Below are 15,542 nucleotides of genomic sequence, written 5' to 3' on the forward strand. Positions count from 1 at the left end.
AAAAAGAAATTGAGAGTAAAAAAGAAATTGAGAGTAAAAAAGAAACTGAGAGTAAAAAAGAAATTGAGAGTAAAAAAGAAACTGAGAGTAAAAAAGAAACTGAGAGTAAAAAAGAAACTGAGAGTAAAAAAGAAACTGAGAGTAAAAAAGAAACTGAGAGTAAAAAAGAAATTGAGAGTAAAAAAGAAACTGAGAGTAAAAAAGAAACTGAGAGTAAAAAAGAAACTGAGAGTAAAAAAGAAATTGAGAGTAAAAAAGAAATTGAGAGTAAAAAAGAAATTGAGAGTAAAAAAGAAATTGAGAGTAAAAAAGAAACTGAGAGTAAAAAAGAAACTGAGAGTAAAAAAGAAATTGATAAAAAAACGAAATTGATAAAAAAATGAAACTAAAAAAAATGAAACTAAAAAAAATGGAAATAAGGATAATGAAAATTTTAAAAAATGAAAAAGAAAATTAGAAACAAAGAAAATTTTTAAAAAAGAAAAAAATTTCTATAAATGAAATTGTTTTCAAGTATTGTCAGCATTAAACATGAGAAGGAAATTCAAAACTAACGTTGCTGAGTAAAAAATTTGTACAATTTTGTTCAATGAAAATTCTTACAGAGATTATTTTTTTTAATCTTTAGTTTGTGTAACAATTTATTTTTGATAGTTTTAAAATTAAGTGCAATGGAAATGTCTGACAATGGAGACGGATGAAAAATCAGATATGAAAAAGTATATCTGGATAGGAAAGTTATTGAGGCGGTTTACAAGTTTTATATCATTCGAGCACAGGGTGAAGTAGGTGGCTAGTGTAATTGGAAGTTAGGAATAGATGGAATAACCTCAGAGAACTTCTACAATTACTAATCAGTAGTGCATTACCACTGTTGAACAAGGAAAGAGTCTATTAAGAATGTGGATGCAGTGTGATGATGTATAGAAAGCCATGACCAGGTAGAAGTCCTAAACTGTATTTCGAGTATCGCCCGAACTGAGGATTGTACCTTTAAACTCTAGAAGAGTTTTTCCAATTGAATTTTTATCAAGTACTTTAGCTGTTATGCCATGGTTTCATGGCTGATAGTCTGAGAGGATGCTTTCCCTAAGGATTAAATAAAGGGTTCTGCTTGAAATTCTATGCAGATTCCCTGAGTTTGATAAGATATACATGAAGATACACCAAACGTTGTGGAAATAGCACTCAATAACATTAGTTGGATTTCATCATTATCTGTTTTTGAATTTTGAGATATCATCATTAAATTTAGTTAAACATCTGTTTTACAAGCTGCCACATATTGGACAACTTTAAGAAATTGATTTCTAAAGTAACTTATTTTGACCAGGTTTTTATTTATCTGTCAGATCCATTTTTATCAACTTACATGTTTTCCTGGACCTTCACTATGCACTGAACCTACTATCTAAACTGTTCTACATCTACTAACCTAAAAGCTCTCATCCATTCTTTTAATGTAGCCGTCAAAGTTTACTCTTCTGTACACATCTCCAGATTTAAGCTTCCTCTGAGGTCATTACTTGATTCATTTCTAATTCTTGCTTGACATCGTATTCCAATTGTATCACCAAGATAACAAAACTTTGGATAAGCATAATTTTTTTATTCACTTGATAATGTAAACAAGTACGATGCACCTGCTAATAATCTTTTGTATCACCAAAGAACAAATTGAGATTACGTACAGCAATTGCGGAAACTTGAAACATTTCAAAAGATCAGTACTCAGCTATTTTGTTTAAACAGGCATTTACATGATAGACATGTATACAGAAATATGTCAAAGTTGGAATGATCAACCTGTTTTATTTTTTGGTTTTTATGGAAATCACTTTTAGCAAGACATGAAACCACTTGATATAAGGAGCTAACAAGAATGAAAGATAATTATCACAAAGACAGGAAATGCTTATTGAACATAATCTTGAAAAGGTCAAGGTTATAGATAGGAGGAAAACAGTTGACAAAGAGAGTTCCACAAGCTGGAAGTTCTTAGAAAAAAGTTACTGTTTTACAATGAAATATCAAAACAGTGAATTGATGATGACCAATGAGTCAAATGAGCTGAAACAAAGGAAGCAGGGAATGGAGATGACAATTCTGAAGAAAGCATGCAATAATATTTAGAGAAAAGTCTGAAAGTAGCAATATTATGTCAATGAGAGAGAGGGTGTAAAGAAAGTATGTGGTTGGTTGATCAGATATGGCTTCTTCAATCACCAGTCTGGTTCAAATAGCAACCAAAATGATGTATATTGCCTTAGTTTTAAACTCTTCAACCATCAGGATTATGTCCTCAAGAATCAGTTCACTATTAAGAACTGATTACTTCATTTGGGGTATCTTAGCTCTCAGCAAAGTTTCAACTGACATATTCTCTGACAGGGCAGTAAATACTCTTTATGAATTTTTGAGCTGCAAAAGGTTGGCCACACCTAAATTCTACAAATTGCCAATCTTCACGACAAACACTCGTCTAGCTGAAACGAATGTCAATAATTTTCCCCACTCTTCATCTGTGCCTAAATCAAAATGTACATTCCATGAACAAAGCTTCTTTCTTAGAAGTGCACGCCTGTGGAACTCTCTTCCGTTTGCCTGTTTCCCACCTGACTACCACTTGGATGTCTTCAAGTCCAACATAATCAAATTCCTGATGAACCGCCCCCTTAAGTAAGACACTTTATCAAATCTCCAATACTAACGATTACTACAACACTATCCCATTGAATACTGTAAATGCAATAACCCTTATCTCCAAGTGGCTTCCAGGCCTTGATAAGTGGTGACCTCCATGTAAAAAAATGTACAAAACTAGAATAACTACACATCACACGTAAAATCTCAACCATTTCACTTCAGTTCTTACCTTTGTACTAATTTGAGTAATGATAGCAGTGACATATTCAAATCTTTTTAAAGGTGGTTTTAAAACTGCATTCTGAAATTCAGCCTGAAATTATACAACAAAATTTTGATAAATAATTTTAAAAAATAAGCAATATAAATGAAATTAAAAATAAATTATATTAAAAATAAAATAAAAATAAAATGTCAATAAAACTACTTCAGAAAAGCTCCAGAATGATTTCATTCACTTTGTATAAAACCATCGCAATGTTGAAACTTTCCCTCCAACAAGCTCTTCTAATGAGGTGTCATTGTTGGTTTGGTCACACTCTTAAGCATTAACGAGGCAGATTTAACAGAAAAGACATTGATCTGGCTTCACTTTAATGCTGGCAGAAACAACAAACAGTGAAGCAGGATCATCATTATCAAATTCGATTGAACGACCATTTTACATGCTGGCATATGTTGGACTGCTTTTGCAAATTGACTTTGAAACTACATTATCTCTGGCCATTATATCTAGAAACTTATTCCTGACAAGTACCAGGGCCCATAATCGAATCGAACGTTTCTGATGGCAATTTACAAATCAAACCGGGAATAGTCAAAGCACTTTACAATTTAAAAGCCATGAAAAAAATAATTTATTGATTTTAAGAAAATTATCAAACGTATTTCTTGGCACTTGTACAGTTTAATCAAGACATTAAAAAATGAAAATACCGAAAAAAAGTTATATTGTATGTATCCGTTTTGAACTGAGGATCTCGAAAAAAATTTCACTTATTTTGATCGAGTATGTTTTTTTGTTTTTTTACAGCGGAAAAACACGTTTTTATGAGAGTGCATTGAAAGCAGATATCTGGGATTTTTAAAAAAAAATTTGTTTGGAGTTTAGAAACGCCATGGGGAGATAACTCAGTTTAAAGCGCCGACACTCCCTCCCCATCTTTATTACTAGCTTTTCTTCCTAAAAATCGAACCTTTTGCTCGGTATCATAAATTGTTTTTTCGCTGTAAAACCAAAACTATTTGATGAAATTAAGTGAAATTTTTTTTCAGAGAACTTCATTCCATAACGGATACGTACAATTTAAACTTTTTTCGATATTTTCATTTTTAATGTCTTGATTAAACTGTACAAGTATCGTATTCTTAATAAGGAGTAAAAAGGGCGGTAACTGACCATAACCTGGAATCTGGGAAAAAATTAACATTATTTCATTTAATGTCAGTATTTATTGTTCGATGACGGTTCAGCTATTTTTATTTTGTTCCATAAATAGAAAACATCGGAGTCGATGTATCTCCGTTCTTATAAACGCAAGGTTACTTTTTTTTTCTTTTTTATTGAAATATTGGTTTAAATATAAATAAGATTTGGGGAAGTAACGTCGGAAATATACAGAAGCTTATTTCACTCTAAATAATTGGCAGATGTTTACTTCAGACGGAAAATTTAGGAAATAGGGGCTCTAACTCCGAACTGACTCAGGGGGACGAAAAATAAATAGCACCGGTATTTTATCATTGCCGTAACCAATGTTACATTTACTAGTTTCATTTTCGTTTACATGTTAATGCTAACGAACTCGAGTTAATAAGTATTTTATTTCGTATTTTTAAACAAGGAAAGAATTGTAAATAACTTTCGGTAATTGTTAACTTAATGCTAACGAACAATTACTCGAATTAATAAGTATTTTATTTCGCATTTTTTACGATAATTAAAAAAACAGTAAGAAAACAGAAGATAAAAACGGTTATCCTGACGCTCCGCACTTCTTTATTTACATTGGAAGTGACGTCACACAAATCTTATGATACGGATGGCTACAATTGTAAAAAATAATTTGTTTTATTTTTCTTTCATTTTGAGCTCCTTTTTTTCTCCCGTTTGTTTTTGTTTTCTAGAATTAATAAACCAGTTTACAAGTAAATTCAATCTTGGAAACTACTCGTTTGCCGTAATTTTAAACGTTATTTTCATTTTCAGCGACCCCGAAAACCGTTAAGAGTGGTAATTTTAAAGGAATTTGAGGGTGGAGTAATTCTTCATATTTACCTTTTTTTAATTGAATTGTTAGGTGAAAGTACAGAATAGTTACAATACACCCTCCCTTCCCCATGTTAAATAATAGGTTTCTAAATAATAGCGTTAAAAAATAGCTCGGGTCGTAAAGCAGGGCAGGACTGCAGGAGGAGTACCTATAAAAGGTGACGCCGGATCGGAAAAAGAGCTCAAAATGAAAATAAAATAAATTCTCCGCTCAAAATAATAAATGGAAGAAGAAAAAAAAAAGTTAAATTCTCCGCCGTGTTAGTAATTAAAAACTAAAACAAATTCTCAAAATGAAAAGAAATGGGGTTTGTATTGTACACATAGATTCGAGAAAGTTGTTAAAAAAGAAATATATAACAAATAAATGTTATCAACGGCAAGATAAATTACTTTTCTACCAAACTGGATATAATTTTCGTGTTTTTATTCAATTTAACATGTTTATTCAGCTCGAAAAGCATACAGTGTTTACCGATGTATTGGAAAATTTAAAATGGCGGCCGACTCTCTCTTTAACACGGTAAGTTCGGGAAAAGGTGTTATAATTAATAAACTAGACAAAATACTATTAAAAAACCACCGAATATATGTCAAGTTATGTCACGGTAACATATATTAAGCGAATTTCTAACAGTATTTTATCTAGTTTATTATTTATTATACCTTTTTGCCGAACTTACCGTGTTAAAGAGAGAGTTGGCCGCCATTTTGAATTTTCCAATACATCGGTAAACACTGTATGCTTTTCGAGCTGAATAAACATGTTAAATTGAATAAAAACACGAAAATTATATCCAGTTTGGTAGAAAAGTAATTTATCTTGCCTTGTCAATCTTTGATAACATTTATTTGTTATATATTTCTTTTTTAACAACTTTTTCGAATCTATGTGTAACCCAAAATTACTCCACTTTACAATTTGCTTTTCATATAGTTTCAAAGCCTTAAATATTCGTTTGCAATGACTCAAAATAAGTAGGAAAAAAAAAAAAAAACGGGAGCGAATTTAAAAAAAAAAAAAAAAATATTCTCCGAATTTAATTGTGATAAATGTGTTTACTGTTTGTTGGCTGCCATGTGATTATTGTTTTGTTAGATAGCGGAAGTACAAATATAAATTGTAACAAGCGTTATTATGTAGAAGGAAGAACTGTGTTACGTTGCAAGCATATAAATAAAGAATAAATACCTTACAAAATGTATGAGACATATTTAAACATAGAAAATATAAATATTTATATACTCACTAAAATTGATATGGAAGTACCGGCACTGGCCGCCATTTTCAAGTGGTGACTAATTTGTTCTCCTTAAAAGAAGATTTACAACTTTTATTTGCCAAGGGAAGTAACTCGAAATTAAAAAAACACAGTTACCTCCCATGAAAATTTTCTCGCTCCCCTCCTTCCCTCCCCCCCCTCTCTTTTGAAGTGAATATTCGGTGCTTCTACATTATTGGGACGAGATTTTGTAATCAATAAATTAAGTTTTCGGATAAAAAAAAAACAAAAAAAAACAATGATTTCAACTGATTTTTTGTCAATTTTAATAAGTTACAATAGTAGCTTCCAAATTATGCAGCCGAAATTACCTGAATATTACTGAATTATTAAAAAACTAAATTAATCGGGTCAGCAGGTGAAAAATTGCCGCCATCTTTGTTTAATTCAGACAGAAAATTACCTCCCTGTTGAACGCTTCTGTTTTCATCAAATTCTGTTTTTATTTTCTTGAATAAAAAAATGTCTACCTTATCAATTTCGTAATTTTTGGATATAATCATCTTACAAATACGAGGAATACATAAATACCATTGTTCTCATGTGAAATTCAGTTTTATAATTTCCGAAAATCTTGTCCCAATTCTGTAGAAGCGCCAAATATTCTAATAACGATTTCTTTTAAAACAATTTGGTACTTGGAAGATGCAGTGTTAGCCCTGAAAACTCAAAAAAAAAAAAAAATGAAAAAAACGAGTTGAACAACCAAAACAAAGATTACCGAAGTGGAGAATAAATTTTATACAAAATTTATTTCCTCAAAATTAAAAAATAAATGAAAAAGCTGGAAAGTTTCTCCTTTATTGAAAGTCTCTTCCTGCAACCGAGGTTATAAATGTTCTTTAAGAATGAAATTAAAACAGTTAGAATTCAAATGCCTTCTTCAGCAAAACATCAGATAAAGATAAAAATCCGTTTCCATGTTGAGAATTAAATGACAGATATATGCGAGCTTAACGTCATGTATATGTAGTATATGTAGTTTATTTACAGAATATTGGGCTGGCTTAGACTACTATTTTTGGCGCATGATGAGTTTACCAACTTCAAACCAGCTCCAGCAAAGACTGTCAGAAAATTATTTACAAAAATGCACTTTTCGAGCACCGATTGGATGAAAAGTTTACACCACTGTCATGTTTGTTGCTTTCAACGCCATTCGCAACAATTACCAAGTTTTGCTATTTATGGTGAAATATTTGCGTGGGTGTAGAAAAGCAAATGTGTGCACAACCGGAATACCCTTAATACAGCCACATGCTCAACTAGAACAATGACAGTGTACAATGCTGCATTGTGCATTGTCATTGTTCTAGTTGGTTAGCCCTCACCATTGTTTGTTAGGGTGACAGCAAAGCTAGGATATGGCCTCCTTATTAGAAAATTGATTGGGAAAATCAATTCACTAATAAATGTGCATTTTTAAGTTGTCCGGAAAGTGAACCAAATATGTTGAAGTTTTCTGTCGACGAGAAGGGGTGTATGTAAGTTTCAACATGGTTGGTTGAGAATGATCGGTGAGTGCAAGTGTGTGTTCTTAGTCTGCAAGTGCATCTGCAGAGTTTAAGTGATGTAGTTGAAGTCAGTTACATATTTTTACTTCGGGGACAAGATCAAAGTGTAGTATCTGTTCTCCAGATGCAAGATCAAAGTGTAGCATCTGTTCCGGCAGATGCTGCAAGCTATGACTAGCTATGACTAGCAAAGACCAGATGTGGGGGCAACCCCACATGCCTGACCATTAACCAGCTCCCATTTCCCACCTCTCGGGAGCTGGTCCCCTTTTTCCCTTCCCCCTCCCTTCACTCCTCACATTAAAAATTGGCCTTGTGCCTAATTTGCTCGGTGGGGGAGCAAATAAATACCATCTGTTCTCCAGATGCTGCACTTCTATTTCTTGTTCTCTTTCGGTGGAGGAGAAATCCTTCACGACTGAGACAATTTTTATTTTTGTACCTTTTCTCCATGTTAAAAAACGACCCTGGTGTCTAACTCTATCCCGTGGGGAGGCATAGTAAATAGGTACATAAAGGCTTGTAAGCGAGTCTATACCCATGTCAGTGTACGTCGTTCATGTTGATCAGGTCCCTTTGTGTTGGTTGAATCAACGAACGTATAGTTATTGAGTTTCTTTAATGTGCATGTTGCAGCTTAACTTGTTTTAATCTGGTGTGACTTCTTCTATTGTGGTTGTTATTGATGTCTGTGGATTTTATGTGCTTGACAAATATCCGTGAGGGTTTGGGCTTGTTGAATCAGATGTCGGTGAAAGTTTGAAGGTTCTGAAGAGTGTTGTTGATGTTTGCAGAGCTTGACTTTTTACATCTCGCATGAAGTCAAAAGGTCGGTGTTGGTTCATGTTCAGGGACGTGTTTGAGTATGTCAGCCATTTCGTAACCATGGTGCAGAGGGGGGGGTAATGCTTGGAGCACATTGATGAATTTCAATTGCTCAGTTGTGATCCATCTGACCACAAAATTCGCCTCTAGCTGGAGAAACCAATTCTTGGTGTTGTTTTCATTAAATGTTGCAAGTGCATCAGGGGCGCAGCGACGTTGATGGAGAGAGCATAGTTGGTGTTGTCGCCAGCCATCTTGTTTCATTGTGCAACTCACGTCGGGTCATGACTTGTTGCAAAGCTAGGGTATCAGTATTAGCCCTGCAAACTCAAAAAAAAAAAAAAATGAAAAACACGAGTTAAACAACAACAAAAAAAAGATGACCGAGGCAGAGAATAAAGTTTATACAAAATTAATTTCCTCAAAAATGAAAAAAAAAAAAAAATGAAAAGCTGGAAAGTTTCCTCTTTATTGAAAGTCTCTTCCTGCAACCGAGGTAATAAATCTTCTTTAAGAATGAAATTAAAACAATCAGAATTCAAATGACTTCTTCAGCAAAACATCAAATAAGGGTAAAAATCCGTTTCCATGTTGAGAATTAAATGACAGGTGCATGCGAGTTTAACGTCACATGGACAGAGTCTATGTAGTTTGTTTACAGCATGTTGGGCTGGCTTAGAGTGACTATTTTTGGCACTTGATGAATTCATAACAAGTTCAAACTAGCTCCAACAAAGACTATCAGAAAATTATTTACAAAAATGCATTTTTTCGAGCACTGATTGGATAAAAAGTTAACACCATTATCACGTGGGGTGCTTTTAAGGCCGTCCAGAACAATTACCAAGTTTTCTGTACTCTTTGTCCTCTCTTGTGAATTTATGGGGGAATATTTGCGTGAGTGTAGAAAAGCAAATGTACATGCAACCAGAATGCCCTTAATACGGCCACGTGCATGCAACTGGGCTTTATGGTTGGTGAGCAGACATGTGTTATGCACTGTCATTGTTCTAGTTGAGTAGCCCTCATCATTGTTTACTAGGGTGACAGCAAGGCTACGATAATATCGTTTAAAGCAAATGTTCTACGAGAATATTTTGTTTTATAATTTGATTGATTTTCCCAAAAAAACTTATCTCAATTTGATATTGGCATAATAAAAAAAGAGGAATAATTTAAAATATTAAGAAAAGTCTTCAGAGAATTAATCGATTTCAGTGGAATTGTTTGTTCTAATTATTTATTCACTAATTATTTTTATAATGGATAAATTGTTTTGTTTCATGAAAATAACTATAGACAATGTATTAAGCCATTTGATGTAAGGAGCTAAAAAGAACTAAAGATCATTAATGCAAAGACAAAAATTGATTTTAAAATCCAAACTATAGGGTAAGAGGAAAACAGTCATCAGGAAGAAAGTTCCGTAAGCCTACAGTTCTTGGAAAGAATTACTGGAATAGAAAGATGTGGGAATGTAAAGCAGTTCCTACGAATACTAAAAAGCAAATAGTTCTAATTGCAACATTCTTTCCTCTTCCGCTTCATTGGAATTTGTTTTCCACATCAATCACTACAGAAACGTAAACTCAAAATATTTTCCAACTCATAAAAATCGTTTCAAGCCCTAAAAGTAACACATACATGTGAAAATAGTAAGCCAGCCTGAAATTAAAAACTCTTATAAAGAAAACAGCAAAAAGCTAGATTAATAGTGACTTCATCAGCCGCAACTTGAACAAGATTCCAGAGTGTCCACTCAACATGTACATCCGACATTTGGTTGGAGGAAGCAGAAAGGATACAATGACCCACATATCAGCCTTATTCATCTTACACACACATTTTTCTACACTAGCAAGAGTCAGATAGAAAGAATCGAATTGCTACTGACGACCTGGATGAGGTTTTGTGTACTCTTTGTCCTCTCTTGTGATTTGTACAATCACTTTAACAACAGTAGAGGACTATTGAAAGATTTCCTGCTATTTTACATTGACTAAGACCACCTTAATATTGACCCACGATTCGTCCTCGCAGAAATTATGATAGGTCTGATGCTCTTTTTGTTTGTCGCATACTTCAATGTTGTGAGATGCAATTTTAATGAGATACTCTAAGTTATTTCAGTACTATTCTTATCTGTAAATATAAGCATATATTAATCTTAGGAAGAATTTTTGGTGCTTCTACACTATAACAATGAGATTTGGGAAATTGCAATACTGAATTTCATATGAAAACAATGGTACCTATAGAGATGAGACAATGCAATGGAGTTTCATTCTATATTAATAAACAACTTTATTTGTCATTTTCGTTAGTGGCATTTAGTAGAAGAGTACAAGAGAGAAACGGATTAGTAGGTTGAAGTGTTCTTGTGTAAAGATAGAATTAATATATTGCCGGCTTGTTAAGGAGAGAATAGTTCAGTTCCGTTTACACGTGTTTATAGCTAGTAGTCGTCGGTCCGATGGAAGCCAGTTAAAAAAGAAAAAAAGGGCAAAGACTTCAGTGTTTTACGTATGTAGGAGCGTGCATCAGATAGTAGAGACAGGGCAAAGGGTTAGTGTCTTGTGATAAGAAAGAGTAGGTGTGTGTGTGTGTGTGTGTGTGTGTGTGTGTGTGTGTGTGTGTGTGTGTGTGTGTGTGTGTGTGTGTGTGTCGGTGTCGGTGTAGTTTTTTAGCATGATAAACAATGTTTGTTAAGGTACCATACGTGGAAACAAACAAGAGTTTGAAAGGTTGGCATGTTAGCTTGAAGTACTCACGTTCTGCCGGGGGCCAAAGCTCCAGGCAAAGTCTGCTCCCAGGCAGGGTCAGGTTGAAAGAGGATTGAAAGCTTCAGATTTCGCCATTTGTATACTGTCACGTGATTGCGAGCTGGCTTGTGATTGGATAAACCACGTGGAAATGGATTTCAAATCTCGAATCATGAGAATTAGCTTCTGCCAGTGATGTAGCGAGTGACGGCTGCTACATATCTACGTACTTCTCATATTTGTAAGATGATTATATCAAAAAATTACGAAAAGCGATGAGGTAGAAAATTATTTATTAAAAAAAACGATATTATTTGCTTATGTAAGATACAGAAGAGTTAAAAAAAAAAGGGAGGTAATTTCGTCCTGATAATTCTTGGAAAACTCAGGAAAAGGTTTTTGAATTTTCCAAATGGAGCTGAGGAATTTTAATCAGTATGATATTTATTATTTTTGCTCAAATAAAATCCATATTTTTTATTTCCTGAATGCTCACGGCAGGTTCACAAATGTCTTCCTGTCAGAGAGAGATATAAATGAGACACAAACCCGATTTACATGACAAATTTTACTGGAGGTTAGAGTTAGTTCCTTGTTTATGTTTTTGTTTCGATTTATTTCATAAAAACAAAATGGCCGTAATTTTTCACCTGCTAACACAATTAAAGTTGTTTTTTCTAATAATTCAGTAATATTCAGGTAATTTCGACTGCATAATTTGGAAGCTACCATTGTAATTTATTAGAATTAACAAAAAAATTAGTAAAACCATTGTTTCTATCTGAAAACTCTATTTATCGACTATAAAGTTTCGTTTTGATAGTGTAGACGCGCCAAAGATTTATCTTAGCGTCTATTTATTTCTGTCATATATATATATATATATATATATATATATATATATATATATATATATATATATATATATATATATATATATATATATATATATATATATAATAGGATCTTATAAAGCATATATGCCGGGGGACAGATTCTGTGCACTTTGTAGATATGAAGCCCTTAAGATTTTAAAGTATAATAACAATAAAACCATTCTCTTAAACTTAAAAGACGAAATTCTTTTAGGATGCATTCATAAACGTTGGTTTAGCTTCGACAACTTTAAGTCATCATAAATCATAAAATTTTCTTATTACTAATCTATATTAAAATTTATAATTTATAAATTAATAACTATTATTATTATAGTTTTATATTATTATTATTATTATTATTATTATTATCATTATTATTATTATCTTTTCTGATATTTTACCATTATTTTCTATTTTATTTTATTATCTATTTCACTTTGAATTTATATGTTACTATTTTTATTAATATTAGTTCTATAAATATTATAATTACTATTAAAAATAATATTATTATTTATATTAGAAATTATATTATTATTTAATTACTACCAATAAGATTCATTTATTACTATTATTGATTTTATTGATATTACTATCTTTAAAACATTATATAAAAAATTAACTTATAATTAATTAGTGATTATCTACCTTTGCACAATAAAATTCTTTATGTTTCTATTTAACTATAATTATCTCCCTTTATAATTGAAATATTTAAGATGAATTCAAATATAGCGTTCCTAACGATTTTAAACTGGTAATATTATTCTATTGGGGTTTCCTTTGGAAGTTTGTATATATCAACATTTTAAAGCATTCATAAACTACATTTAACATCCCAATAAATGCATTGACGATGATACTTACGAGCTTTAACAGGCGGACCATTAAAAGGTATATATATTTTTATTAGAAATATTTAAAATATCCCCTCTTAACCTTACCTTTCCACCCGATTTTATTTTTATCTTATCTTAAGTTGTTTATCAACATCAAAAAGTAACTACTTTCGTTTATATTTTAAATATTTTCCAGATACATCTGCCTTACTTAAAAAAAGGCTAATTTTATTTTGATGTCTCTAAAAAAACTCACCCAATATTTTAGCTGATGAGGAGATTTTGTTTCAAAAAACTATATGATAAAATTATTGTCTAAGATTTATTGTCTATCTCATTAAAAACATTGTTTCCGAAACGATCGTACAATTTATTGATTTTGTTTGTTCTTCCTTGTGAAACCGATTTTTCATTTTTAATTTTAATTATAAATTATCAATCATCTTACTCAATATTATATATATATATATATATATATATATATATATATATATATATATATATATATATATATATATATAGTCATCCACATACAGTACTGTTTCGCTGTTTCACAGCTCATCAGTGCGGCTAGACAGGCAACTACCTCAAGCCAGGATTGAAACCCGACCGTTTGTACGGCAGTCAAGGTTCCTAACCATTACGCTGTTGACGGCTGCTTGAACGAGTAGTGAGTTTAACGATGTTTTGATATCTATATATATATGGGGTAAACCTTTTATTTTATTTTTCCTCTCTTGCAAACTCTTTCCGAAACCTCCAAATTATCCCTAAATTTTATCCTTCTTTATATTCTCGTACATATTGGTCCATGTATGTGCATGTGTGTGCATATTATGTACACATATATGTATGTACTTATGCGAGTGTATGTGTATATGTACAGAAATGTGTATGTACACATCTGTATATACATAGATATATGCATGCGTGTGTGCGTGTATATGTGTGGATGTTTTTTCAAAACACGTACATTTCTTTAAGTATTAATTTTCTTCATATTGCCGTGTACGTATATGTATGTATTTACAGCATCTACACCTCTTTCCCCGCCCCTCTCTCTCCCTCTCTTTCCCTACATTCGCTTATATAGGCTTGTGTATTTATGTATAGTTGTCTCTACATGTAAGTATATGCGCAAACATGTATGTGCATATGTGTATTTGTTAGTATATATATATATATATATATATATATATATATATATATATATATATACATATATATATATATATATATATTGCTATTAGGAAGGGAAGACTTTTATGATTCATGATTAAAAGTAAAGTTGTATATATATAAATATAGATATAGATATATTCCTTTAATCTTTTCTCTAAATAGGGGGAAAAAGGGGAAACAGGAGAGGAAAGAAAGAGAAATGGGGAGCAAGCTGACCGGTTTCGACCCTCGCTTCTCAAAGCTGTATGGAGGGAATTTTTAAAACAAAGAATGAAAAAGCGATTAAAATTGCGTTTTATTTAATTTACGGGGAGAAAAAAAAGTGGGAAAACGATTAAAATAAAACAGCGTTATGGTCGAATACCCTAGAGATTAATCACGTTCAAACCCATGAGACATTCCCTTTGCTTGCAAAGGGAACGTTTTCTAAGTCGAACGTGAATAGTCTCCAAGATCTTAAGGTGATATAGAGCACGACTCAAAATAGAAAAAGAGTCCGTGCTAAAGTTCGCTGCACAAGACAGGTTTTTAATTAAATAATCAGTAGTTGAAGACCCGTGTGTGTTATTAACAACGTCAGTTGCCCGGTAGGTTCCATTCCTAATTTAACTGGATACATGTTGTTGGATTCTTCCATCTAATCTTAATGTCGTTCGACCCAAGTAGTTGGCACCGCAACCACATTCAAAGGTGGGGGAGAAGTCTTTTCGAGAAGATCGTAATAAAGTTCTCGTAGAGAACACAACAGGCACATTGGCAGCAAAATAACATCCATGAACTGCTAAACTTATTTGTTTGGCAAATTTCTCACTTACTGTACCCAGCCAAGGCAAACGAAGATAAATTGGACATTTAGCAACTTTATTCTCTTTAATTTTTTCCCCTTTTTTGGAGAGAAGATTAAAGGAATATATATATATATATATATATATATATATATATATATATATATATATATATACTAGCAAAAGTACCCGTCGTTGACTGGGTTCAAAAACAGCCTACAGAAAATGGACTCTGATTTATGAAAGTATGATAGGTTATGAAAAGGAAGGGTTGTAAAGAGATAGCTTCGAATTTGGGGGGTATCAAAACCAAAGCAAAATATGATGAAAGTAAGAATAAGATAGATAAACCCTATAATTTATTATACCATACCTGTTCACACTGAAAAACTTATCACAATATTCTGTGGATCTATATTAAAAAAAAAACCTTGTTAAACTTTGTGACATATTTCCATTCTATGGAGGTCAGGCGCGAACGAACATCCCATAATTTTATTATACCATTATTTCTTCAAACTGAAACATAATTATCAAAGTATACTTACGCAGATAG

The 15,542-nt window shown here is 32.2% G+C and overlaps 1 protein-coding gene across 1 annotated transcript in view; it reads right to left on the bottom strand.

Annotated features, from left to right (window-relative positions):
- Nucleotides 1–6,297, bottom strand: part of LOC145268390 (sphingomyelin phosphodiesterase 4-like) — a 56,319-nt gene extending 50,022 nt beyond the window's left edge. Inside the window, exons 1-2 of the mRNA XM_080123959.1 lie at nucleotides 6,169–6,297; nucleotides 2,876–2,959 (exon numbers count right to left, since the gene is read on the bottom strand). Coding sequence (XP_079980085.1) covers nucleotides 2,876–2,959; nucleotides 6,169–6,204 — 120 coding nt within the window. The 5' untranslated portion in view covers nucleotides 6,205–6,297. The remainder of the gene's footprint in view (nucleotides 1–2,875; nucleotides 2,960–6,168) is intronic.
- Nucleotides 6,298–15,542: the final 9,245 nt, after the last annotated feature.

The sequence above is a fragment of the Euprymna scolopes genome, chromosome 1 (genome assembly GCF_053919585.1).
Source record: "Euprymna scolopes isolate OS-2025 chromosome 1, ASM5391958v1, whole genome shotgun sequence".
NCBI lineage: Eukaryota > Metazoa > Mollusca > Cephalopoda > Sepiida > Sepiolidae > Euprymna > Euprymna scolopes.